Genomic DNA, 19,767 nt, shown 5'->3' on the forward strand with positions numbered 1-19,767 from the left:
GTGAGCTTACAGCATTTCCTCTTTGTGCTCCTCACAGGGCCCTGTAGGCACTAGGCCTGCACAGTGCACCATCCTGTCCAAGGCTCAGAGTGCTTCCTGTGTTCTGAACACCAGACCCTACCACAAATTAGATACACTCTGCAGGAGATAAGTTTGTTTTATTTATTTTTTTTTTTTTTTAACTCCAGCATGGGAGACTTCTCAGACTGATTCAAAGATCCCTTAGCACATACCTAAGTGGCCCACTACAAAATCTTTTCTTCAAACTGTCTTTTTTCAACTCCCTACTGAAACCGGAACTAGAAAAGAATTCCAAAGAGCCAGACCAGGCATGTTTAGTTAGAAACTGTTTGTTCTACTGCCTGGGCCTGCCCCCAACTATATGAGATGGAAACTGAAACAATACAGAACATTTTGAGTTCAAGTCCTGCTTCTGCCAATGATGGAGTTTTGTGAACATTGGTAAGTAAAAACATGTGAGATCTCATCCCTTATATGTTAAAATGTGTAAAATATCACCTGCTCTGCCTACCTCCCCAAACTGTTTAAGCTGTTTAACATTCACTCAACACCTATGTGTTAAACTATATGCCATCTACTATTAAAGAACTCACTTACATACAGTGGATGCTTCAGACTAAGTAAGTCCTTGCTTTTATGGAGATTTTATATTTGGGGGAAGGGGTAGATAAAAAATAATTATGAAAAAGAGCATAGGAGAAAAAACACCAATGGCATAGAAAGTAACATGGGGGTACAGCTACTTCTGATTGGGTAGTCCAAACGGTCTCCCTGAGGAAGTCATGCCTGGGCTAAGATCTAAATGATATGAGGAAACAGACATGTAAATATCTTGGGGCAGAGGAAATAGCAAAGCCCTAAGAGGTAAATGAGCTCAGCATGTTCAAGGAGCTGAAAGAAGGCTAGTGCAGATGAAGTTTAGAGCAGGAAGAAAATGGTAAGAGGTACGATCATGGGTTGATCTTGCAGGCCTTGGTAAAAAATGTGCCTTGTATTGGCCATGCAGCTACTTAAGGTTTTTAAAAAGCAGGGTCATAATGCAATGGAAATGGCACTCAGGCTCCTCTATGGAGTATGGATCATAAAGAGAGGGAACACTCCAGTAATCCACCTGAGATCTGACCACGCTCTGATGCAGATGGGAGTAAGGGAGGGTGGCAGTAAAGACGTAGAGAAGGGGACAAATTTGCAACATATTTTGAAGACAAGATGAACGGGGATTAGATGTAGGAGAATTTTTGGCCCTAGCAACTAGGCAGGTGCTAATGGTCAATTATTGACATAAAAAAGAGGAAGAGTAGTTGGGGAGAAGAAGAAAATCACAATTTTGTTCTTTATGAAATCTGAAATGTCTGTTACATTTCCTGAATGGAGATTTCAGGAAGAAAAACAACAGAGATATACTGATCACCATTTCAGCATGTTACAGGCAATAACACACTTCACACTAAAAGAGGAAAAGGAAGGAGATAGAGGTAAAATAACTTGATCCCGGTCACAGAAGTCATAATTTATAAGTGACATGAGTTGGGACCTGAACGTGAGAGTTTAACTGCACAGTCCATGCTCCTGCCCAACCACAAGCAGCTGAATCATGCCTCTGGGACTCAGGCTGGGGACAGACTCTGGGAGCCATCAGCCTCCCCCTGAGCACCTAAGAGGGAGTATAGACAGAGAAGAAAGGCCTATGCCTGAGGAAGCTCTGAAAAAGCAGGGGCAGGGGAAGCTGGTGGAGAATAAATCTATAGAAGAGTTTTGGGAATTATAAGAGCTAAGAAACAGAGCTATAATTAGTCTTTTTGGCTAGTCTTTATTCTTGAACCTCTCTTATATTTTTGGTACTCTCTTTTCACACCTTAATTATGTTCCTCCTCTGCAACACTGTTATTCCAAGGACACTGTTAGAATGATGAAGCTTTCAATCCTAAACTGTCAGAATACCTGAACTTCATAAAGAACCAACTAGATCCACAATGGAAAAGATTCAGACTTCCCTTAAGTCCTAAAATAGTACCCACATGAGCTGCATTTAAGTTTTTCTGAATGATACAAAAACTTTTAGCTAATTCTCAGCCCTAGCTATTCAAAAGTCCCCCATATTTCCTATTCTTTAACACTCCCTTATTTCTAATGCTTCCAGTTATGAGATAAGGATTTAGTGGACTAGACAATGCTAATCCTGACTGCTTTTAAAATTTTATTTTGAATTAAGGCTTTCACTCCAAAATTATAATTAAGGTTATCTCTAACACACACTCGTGTAAGCTCTATTCGTTTCCCAAAAGGTAATCTCTATAAAGATTTCATAGGAACCTAGCAGTCAGCACTTCCATTTTTATTTATTAACAAAGATTGAAAAGGGCATTATATTTAGGTCAAACTCACAAAAGTGATGATTTGGGGTCATTTTTTAGCCGACAAAAACAGCAACTTTATATAGCTCAAGGTGGTTTAGTGCCACAATTTCTGAAGTTTCTTTTGTCCCTTGTGATTTATTAACAAGAAATATACATTTGGCTTCCCATTCCTGACACAGAGCTCTGAAAACACTTGGAATTACATAAGTGATAAGAGCATAACAGGTTCCTTCCAACCACACCTGAGTTTACGTTAATGAGGTGACTTTTGGTAAGCCCCTGAGGATGCTGGGCTGGTTGCCAGGGGAACCAACCATGTGCTTGGAGGATTGGGGCTTTCACTAGCACCCTCTGGGAGGGGAAAAGGGGCTGGAGGTTGAATTAATCATAAATGGCCAATGATTTAATCAATCAAACCTTCATAAAAAGCCTTAACTGAAAGGGTTCAGAGAGCTTCTGGGCTGATGAACATAAACCCTTCATATGTCAATTCCATCTGTTTTTGTTTCTGTGCTGGATCCTTTGATAATAAACCTGGTATCTAGTAAGTAAACTGTTTTCCTGGGTTCTGTGAACCGCTCTAACAAATTATCAAACTCTAGAAAGGGGTCATGGGAGTTTCTGATTTATAGCCAGGTGGTCAGAAACACAGATGAAAACCTGTACTTGTGATTGGTGTCTCCAGCTGGAGGAGGAGGGGGCAGCCTTGTGGGGTAGAGCCTTTAACCTTTAGGGTCTATGCTAACACGGGTTAGTGTCAGAATGGAGTTAGATCACAGGACACCTAGCTGGTGTCCGCAAAGAATTGGAGAATTGCTTGGTGTGGAAAAACCCACACATCTGGAATACAGAAAGAAGTGTTCAATGGGTGGTGTGTAGAGGAAACAGTTTTCCTTTAGTTGGTATAGAGTTTTTTCCTTTTTCCTTTCACCCCTTTCTAAAGGGCCTACCCTGAAGTTAAAGCAGTTTGTATACCTCCCCCCATAAAAAAGAAAGAGGACTTTAAGTTGAATCAAAAGTAGAGATAAATAAACCTGAGGAAAAGTGATAATTACATTTAGTAACTGTTTATGTAGGCAATTTCACAGCCACAAAATATATTTGGCAAAAGATTTGCATGTGTATGTTTTCAGTTGTTTTTTTTTTTTTTTTTTGCTAACATTCTTTCTTATTTTAACCCCCTCTAATTAATGAAAAAATGTTCTCTAAACAGAAAGCAATTTTAACAGAAGAGGAAACTTGTTTTATTCTCCAAACATCTTATTAAATTTTGACAAACAATATTTTCAGAACATTTTTCATTCTGTGAAAATTATTCATAGTGAAACTTTTATTTTTTTAGAAAATCACAATTCCTGACTCATTTTTATAAATTCCTATTGGGAGCTGATAATTTTTTTTTCTTTTTATTATAGAAACTTTCAAGTATACACAAGAGAATTAATAGTATAAGGAACCCCATGTACCGGACACTCAGCTTCAACAACCATCTCTTCTAGCTAATCTTCCTTCATCAACACTGCCATTTCCTATTTCCATCCCCACCATACTATTCTGATGAAAAGTTAGATCATTTCACCTGTAAATACTTTAGAGGCATGATGAATTTTTTTTTTTAATTTAGGCTAATCTTCCATTTTATCCTTTTTAACCAAATTTATCCCTACTCTACATTCATAGTCATGTCGATCAACCCAACCAAGGAACTACCTAGATCTAAATGTACTGACATCCTTAAACTGAGAATGAAAATTGCCCATTTATAACATATCATTATCCATGCCATTCATAACTATGTCACTGTAAAACCACATTTACAACCTACACTCTTCTAAAGGACACTAAAGTAGGAAAACTGTCAGATGAAGAGGAATGCTCAGCCTACAACAGTGTCTGTTAGAAAGAAAAACACCTAAATGGCTGATGCACAGAAATCTACAGGGCCCTCTGTAAGGACACTTCTATATCTCTATAGGTACACATCATGCTAATGGTAGTTAGGCCACTGTCAAGACCAAACAGTGTCACAGCATTGTTTTCATTACTTCTCTTTAGGACTCTCTAACCAGTTATGATAGGTTAAAGAAAATTGTCATAAATAACCTGTAATTCTAATGTTTGGAAAAAGGAGGGAGAAAACAGTTTAACATGCAGACCTAAGCCATATTCCCCCCACCTACTTTGGTAGGTGATAAAACTGACATTTCAATTCCTAGCTATCTCCCCGCCAAGTTCATCTCTCCATTAGTTAAGAACCTGAACAGGGAAAAACAGGCCACAAAAATCATAAAGTTCAAAAGAGGGTAAAATGAAATGAAAATAAAATTAAATATAAATCCAGGTTCCTCTGAAATAAATTCATTTAAAAAACAAATTAAAGGAAGAAGTATACCATGGTAAAGTTCATTTTTGGTACAGAACTTTATTTACGGATTTCCAAAATCATGATAAATCACAAACCTATTAATACTACTCTCACCTCTTTTTCGTCTTTCAGCTGCAGTAAGTGGATCACTCCCCTCTCCTTGAAACGTTTTTTCTTCATTTCTAACACAAACACCTCTCCTCACTCTCCCCCAAGTGCTCTCATCTATTCTTATAACTTAAAATGCCATTTTTACATCGAGGATTCTCAATTTATACCTCCCTCACACAGTAGGTTTATACACCAACTCGACTACCTGATCTGTGCATGCCAACTCAAACAAGGCCAGAATAAAATATCTGATCTTCCTACACCTATTTCCAAACTATTCCATTGCCAGTCTTGCAAACAGCAATAAATGGTACCATCACACTCAGCTAGCTATTCAAGGCAAAATTTTACATACTCCTTTTTTCTCTACCACCATCTTCCACGTAGTCTACTATTTTTCTACCTTCAAACAACTCTGTCCATGCCAACACTGATTTTCCCTTTGAGTATAAGAAAAGTCTTGTATAATCAATCTTCTACACTCTAGCCAATGAGCTTCAACTACCCTGAAACTTATTTCTGGTCTTGGAACAACCAAGCTCTTTTCAGCCCAAATACAGGTTTTTGCGTTTGCTGTCCTTCTGTATAGAAAATGCCAACAAATTTAATATAATTAATAAATTCACAACTATAATAAATTCATGTTTTCTTTGACCCGCCCCTTCTTTTCATATGTCCATGAAGGAAGCTAACAGCACCTGGTGCAAGGTAGGGGCTTTAACCGCCTCCATAAAAAAGTTGAATAAATCTATTGAATATATTATTGCCTATTTATTTAATTCTTCATAATCATATAGTCCATTAAACCCCAAGCATAAGAGTTGAACAATCTAAGTCACATTTCAATCAGAAAGGACCAACGGTTACTTACGGAGTCCTACAGAATCTGGTTTGCCATTATCATTCTTACTTGGTTGTACAAGTGGAGCAAATGAAACAGCAAGGATGTTTTTACTTTCCCAAGTGTTTTGTCCAGTTCGCATAATTTGTGTTAACTATTTAGAGAGAAAAACAGAAACAGAATAGCTTAATCCTGGAAATTCGATCTCCTTACAGTCACAATTTTGTTTTAACGGAATAAATGCCAGTGGTTGCTATAATCACTTGTATTTGAATGCAACCAAATTACTTTCCTTTAAATATTTACCATAAAATAATAGAGAAGGAACGACAAATATTTGCAGCTCAAGAAAGATTAGTCCATGTAAATAAAATATCCAAATATGGTCAAGTGATTCATCATGTTATATTTGGGCTCTGATAGCTTCTAGGGGTCTTATTCCAACCCATACCTGCCTGTGGCTCCCAAAATATATGTCTCACATAGGCTCAGCTGATGGTTAAAGCACGATATTAATAAAACCATGTTCTCATTACTGTACCAAAGAGTCAACTTCATGGTCTTCCATGATAGTAATAAAATGCAGATTCTAATTCTAATCCCAAATTAGTATTTCACAAATAAATATAATTAATCACAAGAGGATTAGAAGTTTTACCTACCTGGCAAAAACCCATCCCCAGTCCTTGGAAAAAAATATTAGCTCAGTACATTGTTTGATCAAGTTGAATTAATATCTCCAATTTCTATTATAAAAATCAGTGCATTATATTTGACATTAGCTGAACAGTATATAATTAATATTTAATAAAATACCACTGGGAAGCCATATCTTAAATGTTTGAAAATGTATCTTTAACAGAAAACAGAAGATTGCTCATCTGGGAGTCTCAACTGTGGAAGCATTCAAGTAACAACATTTTTTTACGAATGTTTTTTAATGAATGTTTTTATATTATGTCTTTTTAATAACTGACAAACAATTTGCCACAGAGCACAGTGCATGGTAATGGCGAAATCTACTGAGCCGCAAATAACATGCTGTGATGTTAAGGGATCCCCTAGGATTATAAACTCTGAAATGATCAGGCAAGATCCCAGTTGTCTTACACAATTTATCTTCTACTGTATAAAACACAAGGCATTTTAAACATCTCAAACTTAGGTTAATATGAATACTAAAGATTTTTTTGAAATGCATTTTTAAAGTAATTTCCTTTTGAAAGACCCATCCATTTTCTGAATACCTCAGTATTTCATATATTTATTATACCTAATAATTCTAAACCAGGGCAGGAAAATTGCTGAAAAATATTTTCAAATGAGCCTATGTAGTACTAAATGAAGATTTAAACATTTACTTTTTCTTTAATGGATTTAAGCAGTCCAAACCAAATCGCAAATAGATTTTCTTTTTTATATGTTCAAAGAACTAAAGAATGTTAGAAATTGAGCAGCTAGTAAAGATCATCACATTCAATTAAAAAGCTCCAGGTAAAGAGACTGTATTGTAAGGAAGCAACCTGGCAAACACCACATAGGTAGTAGCTAAGCACTGGTGAAAGACCAAATCTCTTCAAATCTTAGTATAAAGGATTTCTTCTATATTTTTTTTTTTTGGTTCAGTAATTAAGAATCCATTTCAAGTTGTTTTATATAGACAGATAGATAGATGATAGATAGATAGATCTATAAAGCGTACTTCTCTAAAAATCACAATGTACTTTTCACTGATTATATTTCCCACCCTCAACTACCGTGTTTAAGCAAAGGACAGAAGTTACCTGATCTTCTATAGGCATGACTAGAATGCCTCCAACTTTCAGTAATATTTTCATATAGTTTTCATGGTCTTTCTGGACACCAGCTCCACAATAAATTCGATCATACTGATGACTGTCAGATGCTATCTGGAGGCAATTACCAACCACAAATGCAGGTTCACAGAACTCAAATCTGCACGAAAAAACAAATACATTTTAATTCATTTAAACAAAAGATTAGATCTAAAAAATTTAACAAAATTCAGTTCTTTGAAATATTGAAGTTAGCAAAATTTAGGATAAAATGTCATTATGAAATTTGATTTAAATATCATATTTATGAAGTTTAACTGATCAAATATATTGTTTTACTATAGTGCACATGTTGTCAAAACATTAACCTATTTTTTGCCATACTGAAACCTCAACTTAGGGCTTAAAAAAATGAACATAATGAAAAGCCCTTCATGATACCAATCTTGTGATACCCCACAAATGATATATACTAAGGATGAGAATCACAAGGGTCAAGCAAACAAGAAAAGATTCACCTTCCACTGCCCTTTCCAAAAAAAACTGACAGGCCAGTGACAATGGGAAGGGCTCATGTAGTATTCATCTCTGTTTGATATTTTTGCTTTGGCTAACAGCGGAAAGCTTTGTCAGGGAAAGACACCAATGTCCTGACCACACACCTTAGCAGCCACTAAGATTAGGGAGATTTTCCTAATAGATTCTAGCAGGGCTGTTACAGGATGTAACTGCTGCTTTGGCCCCTGTGATCTCCCTATGCAACAAAAGGAGATGTGGGTTTCAAAGCAAAGGCATCATATCCAGGCCGCTGGCTCCTGGTTACAGTGTTGGTTCATGGTATATAGTTATGCTTTTACAAACTACCCTATTTAGACTTCTACTTTGTTCCTTAAATTTTAACAAATCAGGAAACAGTTTCTAATATAGAACATTAAAACCCCAATGCCCTAATAAAACATATAATCTTTTAAAAAACTAGTTCACGAAATATCCTTTTACGTCTAAGTTGATTAAAGTTAATATGACCACACAGCAAAATCAGGCTATTATTTGAGGATGAAATAATTGATGTTAAAAGTTTCGGCATGCAGTGAAAAATGACACTGATTGAATCATAATCATTTCTACTTTGTAAAACATATCCTGTCCTTTAGTAATTAATAGACTTATTACATAACAAGTTTCCATTAAAATTCACTAAAACACAGACACGTTATCTTCATTAATATTTAAGGAAAAGTTTACCAGAATTATGTCCTGTCTTCAGTATCCTGTCTTCTTAGTGGAGGGGCAGGGGTAGGGTGGGAAGGGTTGAGGGGTTGGGGTGGGGTGAATCATCAGTGTATACTCTCTTTTCAACACCCCCACACTAAGGTAGTCCATGTCCCATTATTTCTTTCACTATAATTGTCTCCTTGCTGCTCACACTTTTCAGGACTCTCTTCCATTATTTTGCTCCCTACTGCAAAGGACAGGGTGAAGCTCCCTTAGAGTACCACATGGGGTTCTTTATGACCCTACCATCAAGTTGTTCTGCCAGATTCATCTCCTGGTTCTGCCTCCCCCACACCGCCCCCCCCATACTATGCGGTAGCCAGATTGAATTACAGTTGACCCTTGAACAAGGCAGACGTTAGGGGTGCTGACCTCCTCCCTGTAACATCTGAGTATAACTTACAACTCCCCAAAAACTTAACTACTAATAACCTACTGTTGACTGGAAGCCTTACTGATAACATAAACAGTTGACTAACACATACTTTGTATGCTACATGTATTATATATTGGATTCTTACAATAAAATAAGCTAAAGAAAATATTAAGAAAATAAGAGAAAACATATTTATACTACTGTACCATAAAAAAAAAAAAAATCTGCATTTAAGCCGTCCCACACAGTTTAAACCCATGTTGTTCAAGGGTCAACTGTGTCTGCTTCTAGTTGCTTAGTGGAACTATTCCAAAATGTTTTGAAACCCTGTATCTGAGTACATGCTGTTCCTTTGACTGAAATACCCTTCCCTCTCTTCCCTTGATAAATGCCTACTATCCCTTCAAGATACAGTTCAAATATCAGTTTTAGTACTGAAATCTTACCCAACTCTATTTTAACAGTATCTCATTCTTTCTACTTGCATAGCACACAGGAAGTGTAAACTTACCTAAGCTGGGGATCATGCTTAAATTCCTTTTAAACTCAAGACTATGGTACAACCTATGATTGTCTAAAATATGGCCAAAATATAATTTCTTGACTTTTAACTAATAAGATAATGTGGATCATGTGGTTTAATCATTCTACCAAAGTCACAGTAAGCATTCTTTAAAATGAAAAAGTTAGACTATTTTCAATGAAGTCTATCTAAAAATATTTATTCTTATAAAAATTCATCTTAAATAATTTAATTTTATGATAATTTAAGTCAGTTTTATTTTCAGGATGAATATGAGCAGGGAATTTATATTTTAAAAATTAAATATTAAAACCTCTTTTATCAAGTCTGTTAAATCAACTCAAAAATACACTTACGGTTTTAAAAGCTTTCTACTTGTTTCTACTTTAGCTTACAGAACTACTACCTAGGACAATACCACTGCAAGTAAACAACTTACAGTTAAAACCATTTCTCAGATTAGTGGTATTTTATATGTCCTCATCCCAGCAAAATTATTTAAAGAGAATTTAGTGCCTGATTTTAAAATCAGATGTGTGATTCTGGTCAAATTTCCTTATACTACTAATAAGCACAGTTCACTAAACGAAATATTATTTACTGAGCACCAGTTGTGTATAAAGATTGAAAATACAATGGGAAACACTCATGCCTACATCTAGTGGAAGAGATGAGCATCAAAGAATCGCAGTAATAAAGATTTACAACCATGATAAATGCTCTAAAGGAAAGGAATAGGAGTCCATAAGACTGAGGGTGAAAGGAAATGGACAGACCTGGGGAATCAGAGAAAGATTCCCTGAGAAATGTCAAGATCTGAACGATGAGACAGGACAATCTAGAGCCACATGGTAGCCAAGATGGTAGTCACTAGCCACATGTGGATATTGAGCCTTTAAAATGCAGCTAGTCCAAATCAAAATGTACTGTAAGGATAAAATTCACATGGGATTTCAAAGATTTAGTCCAAAATAAATATAAAATAGCTCAATATTTCTTTTATATTTATGTGTGTAGGAGTGGGTGAGTGTGAGTGTGTGTGTGTATATTTCAACAGCCACACAAACTGAAGATACTAAAGAAATACCCTTCTACTTATCACCTGTAACTAAGAGCTGCAAATACTTTCTCCTTAACACAATCTTCCCTTTGAAACATTCTCCTGGTTTTCCTACTATGTGAATATTTCTTCTGAATTTTAAATGTATCTCCATTACCAATTACAGTCCTCAAAATACATTTACTGAGTGAACCACATAAAAAGCAAATGTTTTCTCAACTTTTCCACCTGTCAACTTTGAACATGAACCCCAAAAAACCTCAGGACTAGAAGAGAAACTTGCCCAGAAAGTTACAAAAAAAAAAATATGTGCCTATGACACTTTCTAGATCAATATGATGGTCCTTGTTTTACTAAATTAATCACTATAAAAAGCCATAACTTCATGCTACAGAATACAGTTTTTCTCAAAATGCAAAAAAAAAAAAAAGAAAAAGAAAAAAGAAAAACTCAAATAATTAAAAAAATCTTTGTCTTTAATGAATAAATCAACTGCCCTATAACTGAAAGGCACTTTTTTGGGCCTTTCTGAAGATCTTAAATAAGCCACCATAATTTTAGGAAACAACTTAATGCTTTCTTCCCCAGTAATGCAGATCAAAACAAGTATATTTGCTTCCACTTAGGGAGTAAAACAAAGGATCATTATACTGAAAATCAGATCTCTAAATCCATCAATTTCTACTAGTGCAAATGGAACATATATTTCTAACAAATACATATGGGATCTTTACACTTTCATTTAACATAGTCAATTAATCTCCTTTAATAGAATACTCAAATCTGAAAAGTTAATCGAACTTGAGATGTTCCAAAGGATTAGACTATTTTTAGATACAAAATAGTAAAATTTCAAGGACATAAGTAACATTGGGGAGAACACTGTATATTTCTAAATGTTGGCACTAAAATATCTAGAACATAGTAGAAAATTCACAGAAAAACTGTAACACTACCAATTTAGTGGTTATTAAGAAAAACATCTACCAGAGATACTGTCCTATCTGGTGATTCCTTATTGTAACTATGGGTTGATCTTTTCTACCAGTAATACATAAATCCTTTCACATCAGTAAAGAATACAAAACAATTCTCAAATTGCATATTATATATATATATATATATATATATATGTTTTATATATATGCCTGTGTATACACACACATACACACACACACACACACACATATATATATATAAATGGGTAATGGATTATTTTTCCTGATAAAGGACTTAGAGATGAGCTTTAGTATTTCTAACTAGGTACACAGTTGAGGATCTTACTTAGACATTTTGTATTCTAATAACTATGGCTTATTTTATTAATAGCATTTCACATAAATAAACCCATGCCAATTCCAGGGCTAACAATATTGTTTGAGAACATCTATGATTAAAAATGTTTAGGCCAATGTTTATGGATATGCTCCTACTCATGTCAGATCACGCTCATGCCAATATTTACAAAGAACTAAACAACTGAATGATGGCTACCATGTTACCAAAGTAAATTACAACTCCTACTCAGTCTTCCAATGTAGACAGGAAAATAAAGAAAACATTTTCTTCCATAGGCTTTTACTATCTTCTGAAAGCTGCAACTCACCTAGGTTTCCACAAACCTCTACAGAGGCAAAGGACATATTTTAAACCACAAATACAACTTGTGTATAATCTGGAAGACTTCAGCAATAAACTAACCAGAAGTTTTCAGTTTACCACAAAATAGCACTACACTATACACTATCTATACATAAAATCTAGGTTAAAAATAGTGAATAGGAAGATCCAAATTCCATTTTTTCACATCAACCACATACTATACAAAACCTGAGAGGGGATAGGGAAGGCAACAGGTATACCAAAATGGCATTTCCTATGTGGTTATTATTTTATTCATAAAAGTATGATTCACATGTGCTTGACCTAATTTTTATTCTTTTTTTTTTTAAAGATTTTATTTATTTATTTGACAAGAGAAATAGCGAGAGCAGGAACACAAGCAGGGGGAGTGGGAGAGGGAGAAGCAGGCTTCCCGCCGAGCAGAGAGCCCGATGTGGGACTCGATCCCAGGACCCCAGGATCATGACCTGAGCTGAAGGCAGACGCTTTAACGACTGAGCCACCCAGGCGCCCCAACCTAATTTTTATTCTTAATTTAGGAAAGTTCATTAAAATTTTATGTCTGTCAGTAAAATGAAAAGTAGCAATCATTTTTATTCTTTGAAGAAAATTTCCAAAACACAATTTCCCATATGGAGATGACTCACACTCCTAAATTACACTGAATTATACCTAACAATATAACTTATCTGTATACAAAATAAACAGTTCTGAAATGTGTGTAATAACTACAAATTGATTCACGTTAGACTTATATAATCGTTTGTTGGATTTAAATCTGAAAATCTAGTAACTGTTTTTAGACTCTCTTATGCAGAGGGAAAAATATTAGGCACACTCTTACTAAAATGTACACTGGAAATCATTTGTGGAAAAATATACAGCACATATTATCTTGGTTTACAACATGAACACTTGCCCAAAATAACACCGGGATTCTCATCACTTACCTTAGCAGTGGTTTTCTTTATAGGTGCGTGTTGGAATATCTTCGTCTGGAGACGGACAGGTGATTTCCTTCACAGCAGGGACCTTGCCAACTTGCCCATATAATTCTTTTGATAAGCTGCTAGGAGATCAGGGTGACCTAGCCTTGCCCTGCAGCTTCCCTCTTAGACGGATAGTCTAGGTCTAGGAGCTGACTGAGAGTAGAAAAAACAACATTCCCCTTCAATACACTGTTGAAGTGGGGGCTGACAATTTGCACACCTAGTTTATCATGTGCCACAGGATGCTGTCATTGAAAGTTTAGACAATTATTCCAATGGAATAAAGGATTTCAAGGTCAAAGGAGAGAATCCTACCTTGTTCTCATATCTCATCCAAAACAATCTGCCAAATGAATCAGAGAAACCTCTTTTTCTTAAAACACTGTCAAAATACACATTTTGGGTTTTAAGAGCTATGACTACTTAGTTTAAACAAGACACAACTTCAAAACTTTCCATTGGGAAGAAAATCCATGGAAACATTATCTCTTGATCTCCAAATGCAGTTATACCATTCAAAAACTCTTAAATCAATAATTAAGCAAAGTAAAATTCAAAAAATCGAAGACATTACCTTTTCAAGTGTTTTCCCTTCCAACTGCACCAAACTCATCTCAGAATAATTCAAGCATTATTTAAAGCAAAGTGTTAAGAGTAAGTACATACAGTGTTCTTCCATTGAATGAAGCTTTAGGAAAATCCAGAGGATCAAAAACAATCTCTAAATACTTGATAGGAAATGTGCAGGTACATCACACAAAAGTGAGCCTTCAGTATTTCAACAATAATTTATTCTCCTAACAATATCTTTGAAGCCATCCACCTTTTCCCCATGCCATTTCTCACTGATGTTAAAATAATATAACTGATCAATAGCCCTGAGGACTATTCTCAAGCATTTCTGTTACCACCATTTGAATGTTTGTCACGATTAAAAACTGTTTACCAACCTGTAGTAACTGTTATAAAGCTACCATCTGAACATTATTGGTGTATCAAAACATTCAAATATCTGAGAAACATTTTGAAATGATGTTGAATATGTATTTGTAGATAGCAAAACTACTTCAAGTATGCCATAATTCTCTTAAAGATAAAGCAGGATTACTCTAGTGATAAAATTGACAAGATATAGAAGCATTTAATTTTTCCAATGCAAATCAAATTACATGAAAAATGAACCTATAATTAAAGATAAACTTAGGCCACTAGATACTGCCATAAATCAATTGAAGAAATCTCCTAAAATACAAAAGACTATACTAACTCTGCACTTAACTTAAAACTTACACCTCAACCAAAATTGAGGACTGCATTGCCTCTCCCAGTCATCTCTGTCCTCAAAAGTAACTCATACCATAGGTGAGTTTCATTAATGAACATGGTAGGTATGCTTTGTAATAAAGATGCTATGGTGCATTTATAAACACGTTAACAGCATTCCTTAATTCTAACCTGAGGGAAGTAGATGATGAAAAAGTAAGTGCTGCTTCAGCTTTTTTATCTGGGGCTAAGTTGCTTGATAGTAATTCATGGGTAGTAGCTTACTGCTGGGAGGAAATGTTAGAATAAATTAGTGTTTACATCATCATATCTAAATCAGAATTAAATAAAAAGGCTGGCTTAATGAGGTCACAGCCTGTCTATTCCTCAGTTTTCCCACCTGGGCAATGTGGATACCAATATTGCCTCTAGGGCTGTGAGCTAAGCACTCAGAATGAATGGTACGTGGTACTTAATGAAGAGACAATACATATTAGGTGCTATTATTTTTTATTATCTCATTACCGTTTTCAGTACTCCTATCATGACTCATTTATATGACAAACTATATAGAAACAAAAGTCCTCCCTTTTCAAATAGAATGAAAATCTTCAAATAAATCAGACCAAGCTGCACTCATTTGGCTACTGATGTTAGAATATTTCCAAAGTCAGCTACGGTATCCTTGAAACGGAGGAGAGATAGGATGGACTGATCTGTTGTAAGGAAATGGCACATTCCAAAGCATGCATTCCAGAGAGCTAAGTCAACCTCATGCACATGTACACATAGAAGTACATAAATATTGCTATAACCAAATGCTATACCAATTATCAACTCATTTGCAAAGTACTTAGAGGGTAAAGGTTTATAATTCAGGCTACTTTAACTGACTTACTCTTCCAAGTTACTATAACTGGAGAGATTATTTTGTTTACTGTTCAAGCACAAAACCTGATTATAATTTGACCTTCTCCAAACTTCTGCCCTCATGAAAGCCAGATACCTAAGGGCCTTTAAAACCCAGGCCCCAAAACTTGTCTAGATCAGAGTGGGCTAAAATAAACGTATTCTAAAGAGTTTGTGTGAAGAGCAGAACAGGGGGCAGCAAACAGGCCAAATCCGGCCTGCTGTATGTTTCTGTAAATAAAGTGTTACTAGAACACCCCATGCCCATTCCCTTTCTTGGTAGCTAAGGCTGCCTCTGCATTACAATGGCACAGCTGAGCAGTTGCCACAGGGATCATTTAGCCCAGGAAGCCCAAAATAGTTACTATTTGGTCCTTTACTGCAAACGTTTTGCCAGTGTTTAGAAGGACCTTTGAAATTAAATGTCAGTTTTATAAGGGAATTTCAGCGAATCTGGAAATACCACAGGTAGAGCAAAGGGATAAACCATACAAGAGAGCTCCCCCTTCCTGCCCATCTCCAAATACAGTAAATTTAGAGTAGCCTCTCCAAATTATTTCATTTGCTGATAACAGGAGTACATGGAAACATGGATACATGGAAAGAAAAGTAACGTACATACATTATAATAAAGATTCTTTCTTCTAAAAGAAGAACTACTACTTTCAAGACTCAGGAACCAAGCTTGCTTTATAAAGCACACACAAAAACACACATTTGTATTTTTTAAAAGGTCACCTTACCTTAAATATATATTTTAAGGTTGAGGAGTTTATAGGTTCTTTCCCACCTACTATATTTAGAGTTCATTATGATCTCCAATAGATATATAAGATGCAATTTAAATCATAAGTGACATAACAACACTTCTGAAAAAAGAACTGACTAAAAAAGATCCACACAAACAGGATAAGTAAGATTGGAAGAGTTTAGGTTTTAGCTATCTATTCTGCGTTACACATAATCAAGGATGATCTGGTACTAAGGAATACAAAAATAGCAATCAATTTAACAGAGTTAATTTATATTTGGTTAATTAATATATGTATTTTGATAACCTGTATACAATTAGATATAATGAAACTGCTTGGAAATGGGATTTTTAAAATCACTTTACTCCACAAGTCTTTCAAATTCAAAAAATTGACCATAAAATATCATCGACAAACATCAAGAAAAATTGCGAAGAAATCATCAAAACACAAGATAGAAAGAAAACTATTATACCTTTAGAATTTCTATCACCAAAACCAAATAATATAAAGACCAAAAAAGGAGCCCAATGAGTTCCACATCGACTTTACTAAGCTTCCAACCATTCACTACTCTATGCAAAATGAAAGTTTCCCAGTACTTACTACTTTTTGTATGCAAGATACTTTTATAATCTGAAAAATTTAATACTTTAGAACACTACTGAAAACCAGAATAGATAACATTTCCAGAACTAATTTTTTCAGACTAGTTTATTAATGTCTGAATCTGTTTTAAAAATAAGTTGCAACACTTCAGAAACAACTATATTACAAAGTCTGACTGATAATATTTTAACTAAAATAACAAGACCACTGAAGATTATAAAGAAACATTCACATCAGTCATGTCACCGTATTTTATGGTTCATCATTTCATGAATAACAAATCTGTATAACAGAACAACAAAACTCAAGAAATACAAGGAAATCTAATCATTTTACAATTATATGGAAACAACTTTAGAAATTTTTTTTTTAAACTGAGACACAAATATATACAGTCTTCAAACTTATCTGTTATGGATTATTTAATATTTAAATTACATCAATATAGAAATGCTTTGAATAATGACATATTTTACTGTTTCCCAGGACCATGCCCACTTGTCAGCAATAAACTTGAGCTCCACAGATACTTGTATAGAGGTGTTCAGTGATTCAAGGTTCATCCCTGAGTGCGTTCTGCCTGAAATGTATTACTATCTAACGTATAATAGACCTTATGATAGACCTTAAACACTGGCTTTTACTAATAATAGTACTTGTATATTTTCTAAGTCCAAATGTACTCAGAAAGTCCTTATGTGTACACTGTTTCAACATCAAAACACATACAACAGGAATTCAATAAATTCAACAAAATTCTACAGCTCTAATAAACAATATAAAAATATTCATTTCATATCTTAAGCATTTAACATGCTACAAATCATCAGACAGACAGAAACACTAGACACAAAAGGATGGTAAAATTGAATCCCAACTTCTTATCAAATAACTTAGGCTAGAAACTATTTCATTTCTGTCAAACATGTTATTCTTGGAAAGAGAATATGAACCAACACGGTAAGCACTTGAAAAATGATTCAAATGTGGATTAAATTTTAATTATTTATAAAGACAAGCATAAATAAGATAAAGGATGGTGTTCAGCAAGTTGATGCAGAAAATTCAAATAGCTTGCTCAAATACGCTGAATTACTTATAGAACAAAATAAACCTGAACATTTTCCAATTCTCTTAAGCCTGCCTGACTGAGGTCTTTAATAACCCAATTACAATCACACCTATACACAAGACCTCCCCTTCCCTCTCTGTAACACTGAGGATTTTGCAGCAGTTTTCTGTTCTTCAACCAAAGTGCCACTTGCCAGAGGATAGACACACACTGGCAAAGGCAAGGGGAGTAAAAGCAAAGAGCAAGGGGAGGGAGAGAAAGGGCAGAGAAGGGGAAGAAAAAGGAAAATATACTCCAGCAGACATCCACAGGGCCTTCTCTTCCTCCTTCATGGCACTGTCTCAAGCCTAAGACTCTCTGGAAAGAAGCCCTCAGCTCTGATTCAGACTCCCAAGTTTCTCACCTCCATGGTCATGGCCAGGGTCTAGAGATGAGTGAGGAAGACCCACTCCCAACAAGCCAAGTTGGAACTCTGGTTTTGTACTAAAACTTTGCTATATAAGGTGACTGAGTTCTAAGCTAGTGTTTCTAAGATTTTAAAGCTTTCTTCCTTTAAAAATAGGACTAGTTGGAAGATATAAATGCCTTCAAATTTTACATAAACTCACAAGAGTTCATGAATTTTAGCATGACACCCTTGCCCCATAGTACTGTCATTGCTGAATTTTAGGAACATTACACACCAAGAAGACTCCCCTGCCAGGCTAAGGACCAAAAGTCTGTGCAGTGTTTCTTCTAAGACAAAATAAAGAGTTCCAAACAATGGTTTTCTAAAGCAATTGCTCAAACACAACCCTATCACAAAATAGATCACGGTATTTCTATGATAACAAGGTAACTGAATGATTTAAAGAAAGTCGTTTGTATGCTAACAGGTATCACCCTCATTTTATAAAGAGGGCAGATCTTTTAAATTATCACTCCAAAGGTATAAAACCAGTTCCAGAACAGAATTCTCTCAAGCCAAGCATCTTTACATTCTATTTTTAGAAGAGGTACTTGTATGATATTTAATGAATGAAACATTACCCTACTATCACTAATAAAGTGACAGTAATACAGAATTATAAGTTATTTATTTGTAATTTACTATAGACTTACATAGAACAAAAATTATAGCATCAAATAATTTTTCTAGAATAAAATAAAAAAAAAAAAGAAAAAAAATAATTTTTCTAACTTAATTTCTCCCATCATTTTACACCACACTGATTTTTGCTGCAGTCAACTGAGCAATTCAGGATCAATGAACTACTAGCACTGAGAAACAGACATGTCATATATATCTACTTATCAACTGCTTTCAAACCAAAACTATAGATATGAATACTTACTTATCAAAGCTATCACTATTTTTGATGAAGCTCTCCAGTTTTTCCTTGGCATATTCCACCACATCTGAATGAAGCTCAATCCCATGATTTATTCCAAAAGGACCTGCAATTGTAGCAGCAGCATGTTTATAAAATATATAAATAATATGTCTTTACAGAGCTCTTTTAATTTCTGCTCATTTATCTATATCACAGGAGCATTTAAAGATGTGCACATCTGCTAGCCAGATTTAAAAAGCTGAATGAAAATCTCACTATTTGCATGGTTTTAATTAAAAAAAGAAGAAAAGAAAAATAGAAAGGCTGTTATAGATTTCTCTCAAGGGAGTAGCTTATCCGTCAGGACAATACTGACAAAGAAATAATATTCCTACATAAAGTTTAAGTTCTTTACCATTACATTTTCATTTATCATTTCTAAAAATTTTATAATTCTAAAATGCCTGAAACCGTGGGCTAACATAGATACTATATAAATATCTCACACCACC

The 19,767-nt window shown here is 34.9% G+C and overlaps 1 protein-coding gene across 4 annotated transcripts in view; it reads right to left on the reverse strand.

Annotated features, from left to right (window-relative positions):
* Positions 1–19,767, reverse strand: part of PCMTD1 (protein-L-isoaspartate (D-aspartate) O-methyltransferase domain containing 1) — a 70,256-nt gene that overhangs the window by 4,216 nt on the left and 46,273 nt on the right. For 3 of the 4 annotated variants that reach the window (XR_004680385.1, XM_035011139.1, XM_035011138.1), the window contains 3 exons: positions 19,277–19,379; positions 7,480–7,651; positions 5,726–5,849 (listed from right to left, as the gene is read on the reverse strand). Coding sequence is in view for 3 of the 4 variants with exons in the window: in XM_035011138.1 (XP_034867029.1) it covers positions 5,726–5,849; positions 7,480–7,651; positions 19,277–19,379 (399 nt within the window). In the remaining variant the exon portion in view is untranslated. Of the gene's footprint in view, positions 1–5,725; positions 5,850–7,479; positions 7,652–13,298; positions 13,491–19,276; positions 19,380–19,767 lie in introns of all 4 variants that reach the window. The other variant, XM_035011140.1, reaches the window with a different exon arrangement.

Source organism: Mirounga leonina, unplaced genomic scaffold (genome assembly GCF_011800145.1).
Source record: "Mirounga leonina isolate KUSES-001 unplaced genomic scaffold, KU_Mleo_1.0 Mir_165, whole genome shotgun sequence".
Lineage (NCBI taxonomy): Eukaryota > Metazoa > Chordata > Mammalia > Carnivora > Phocidae > Mirounga > Mirounga leonina.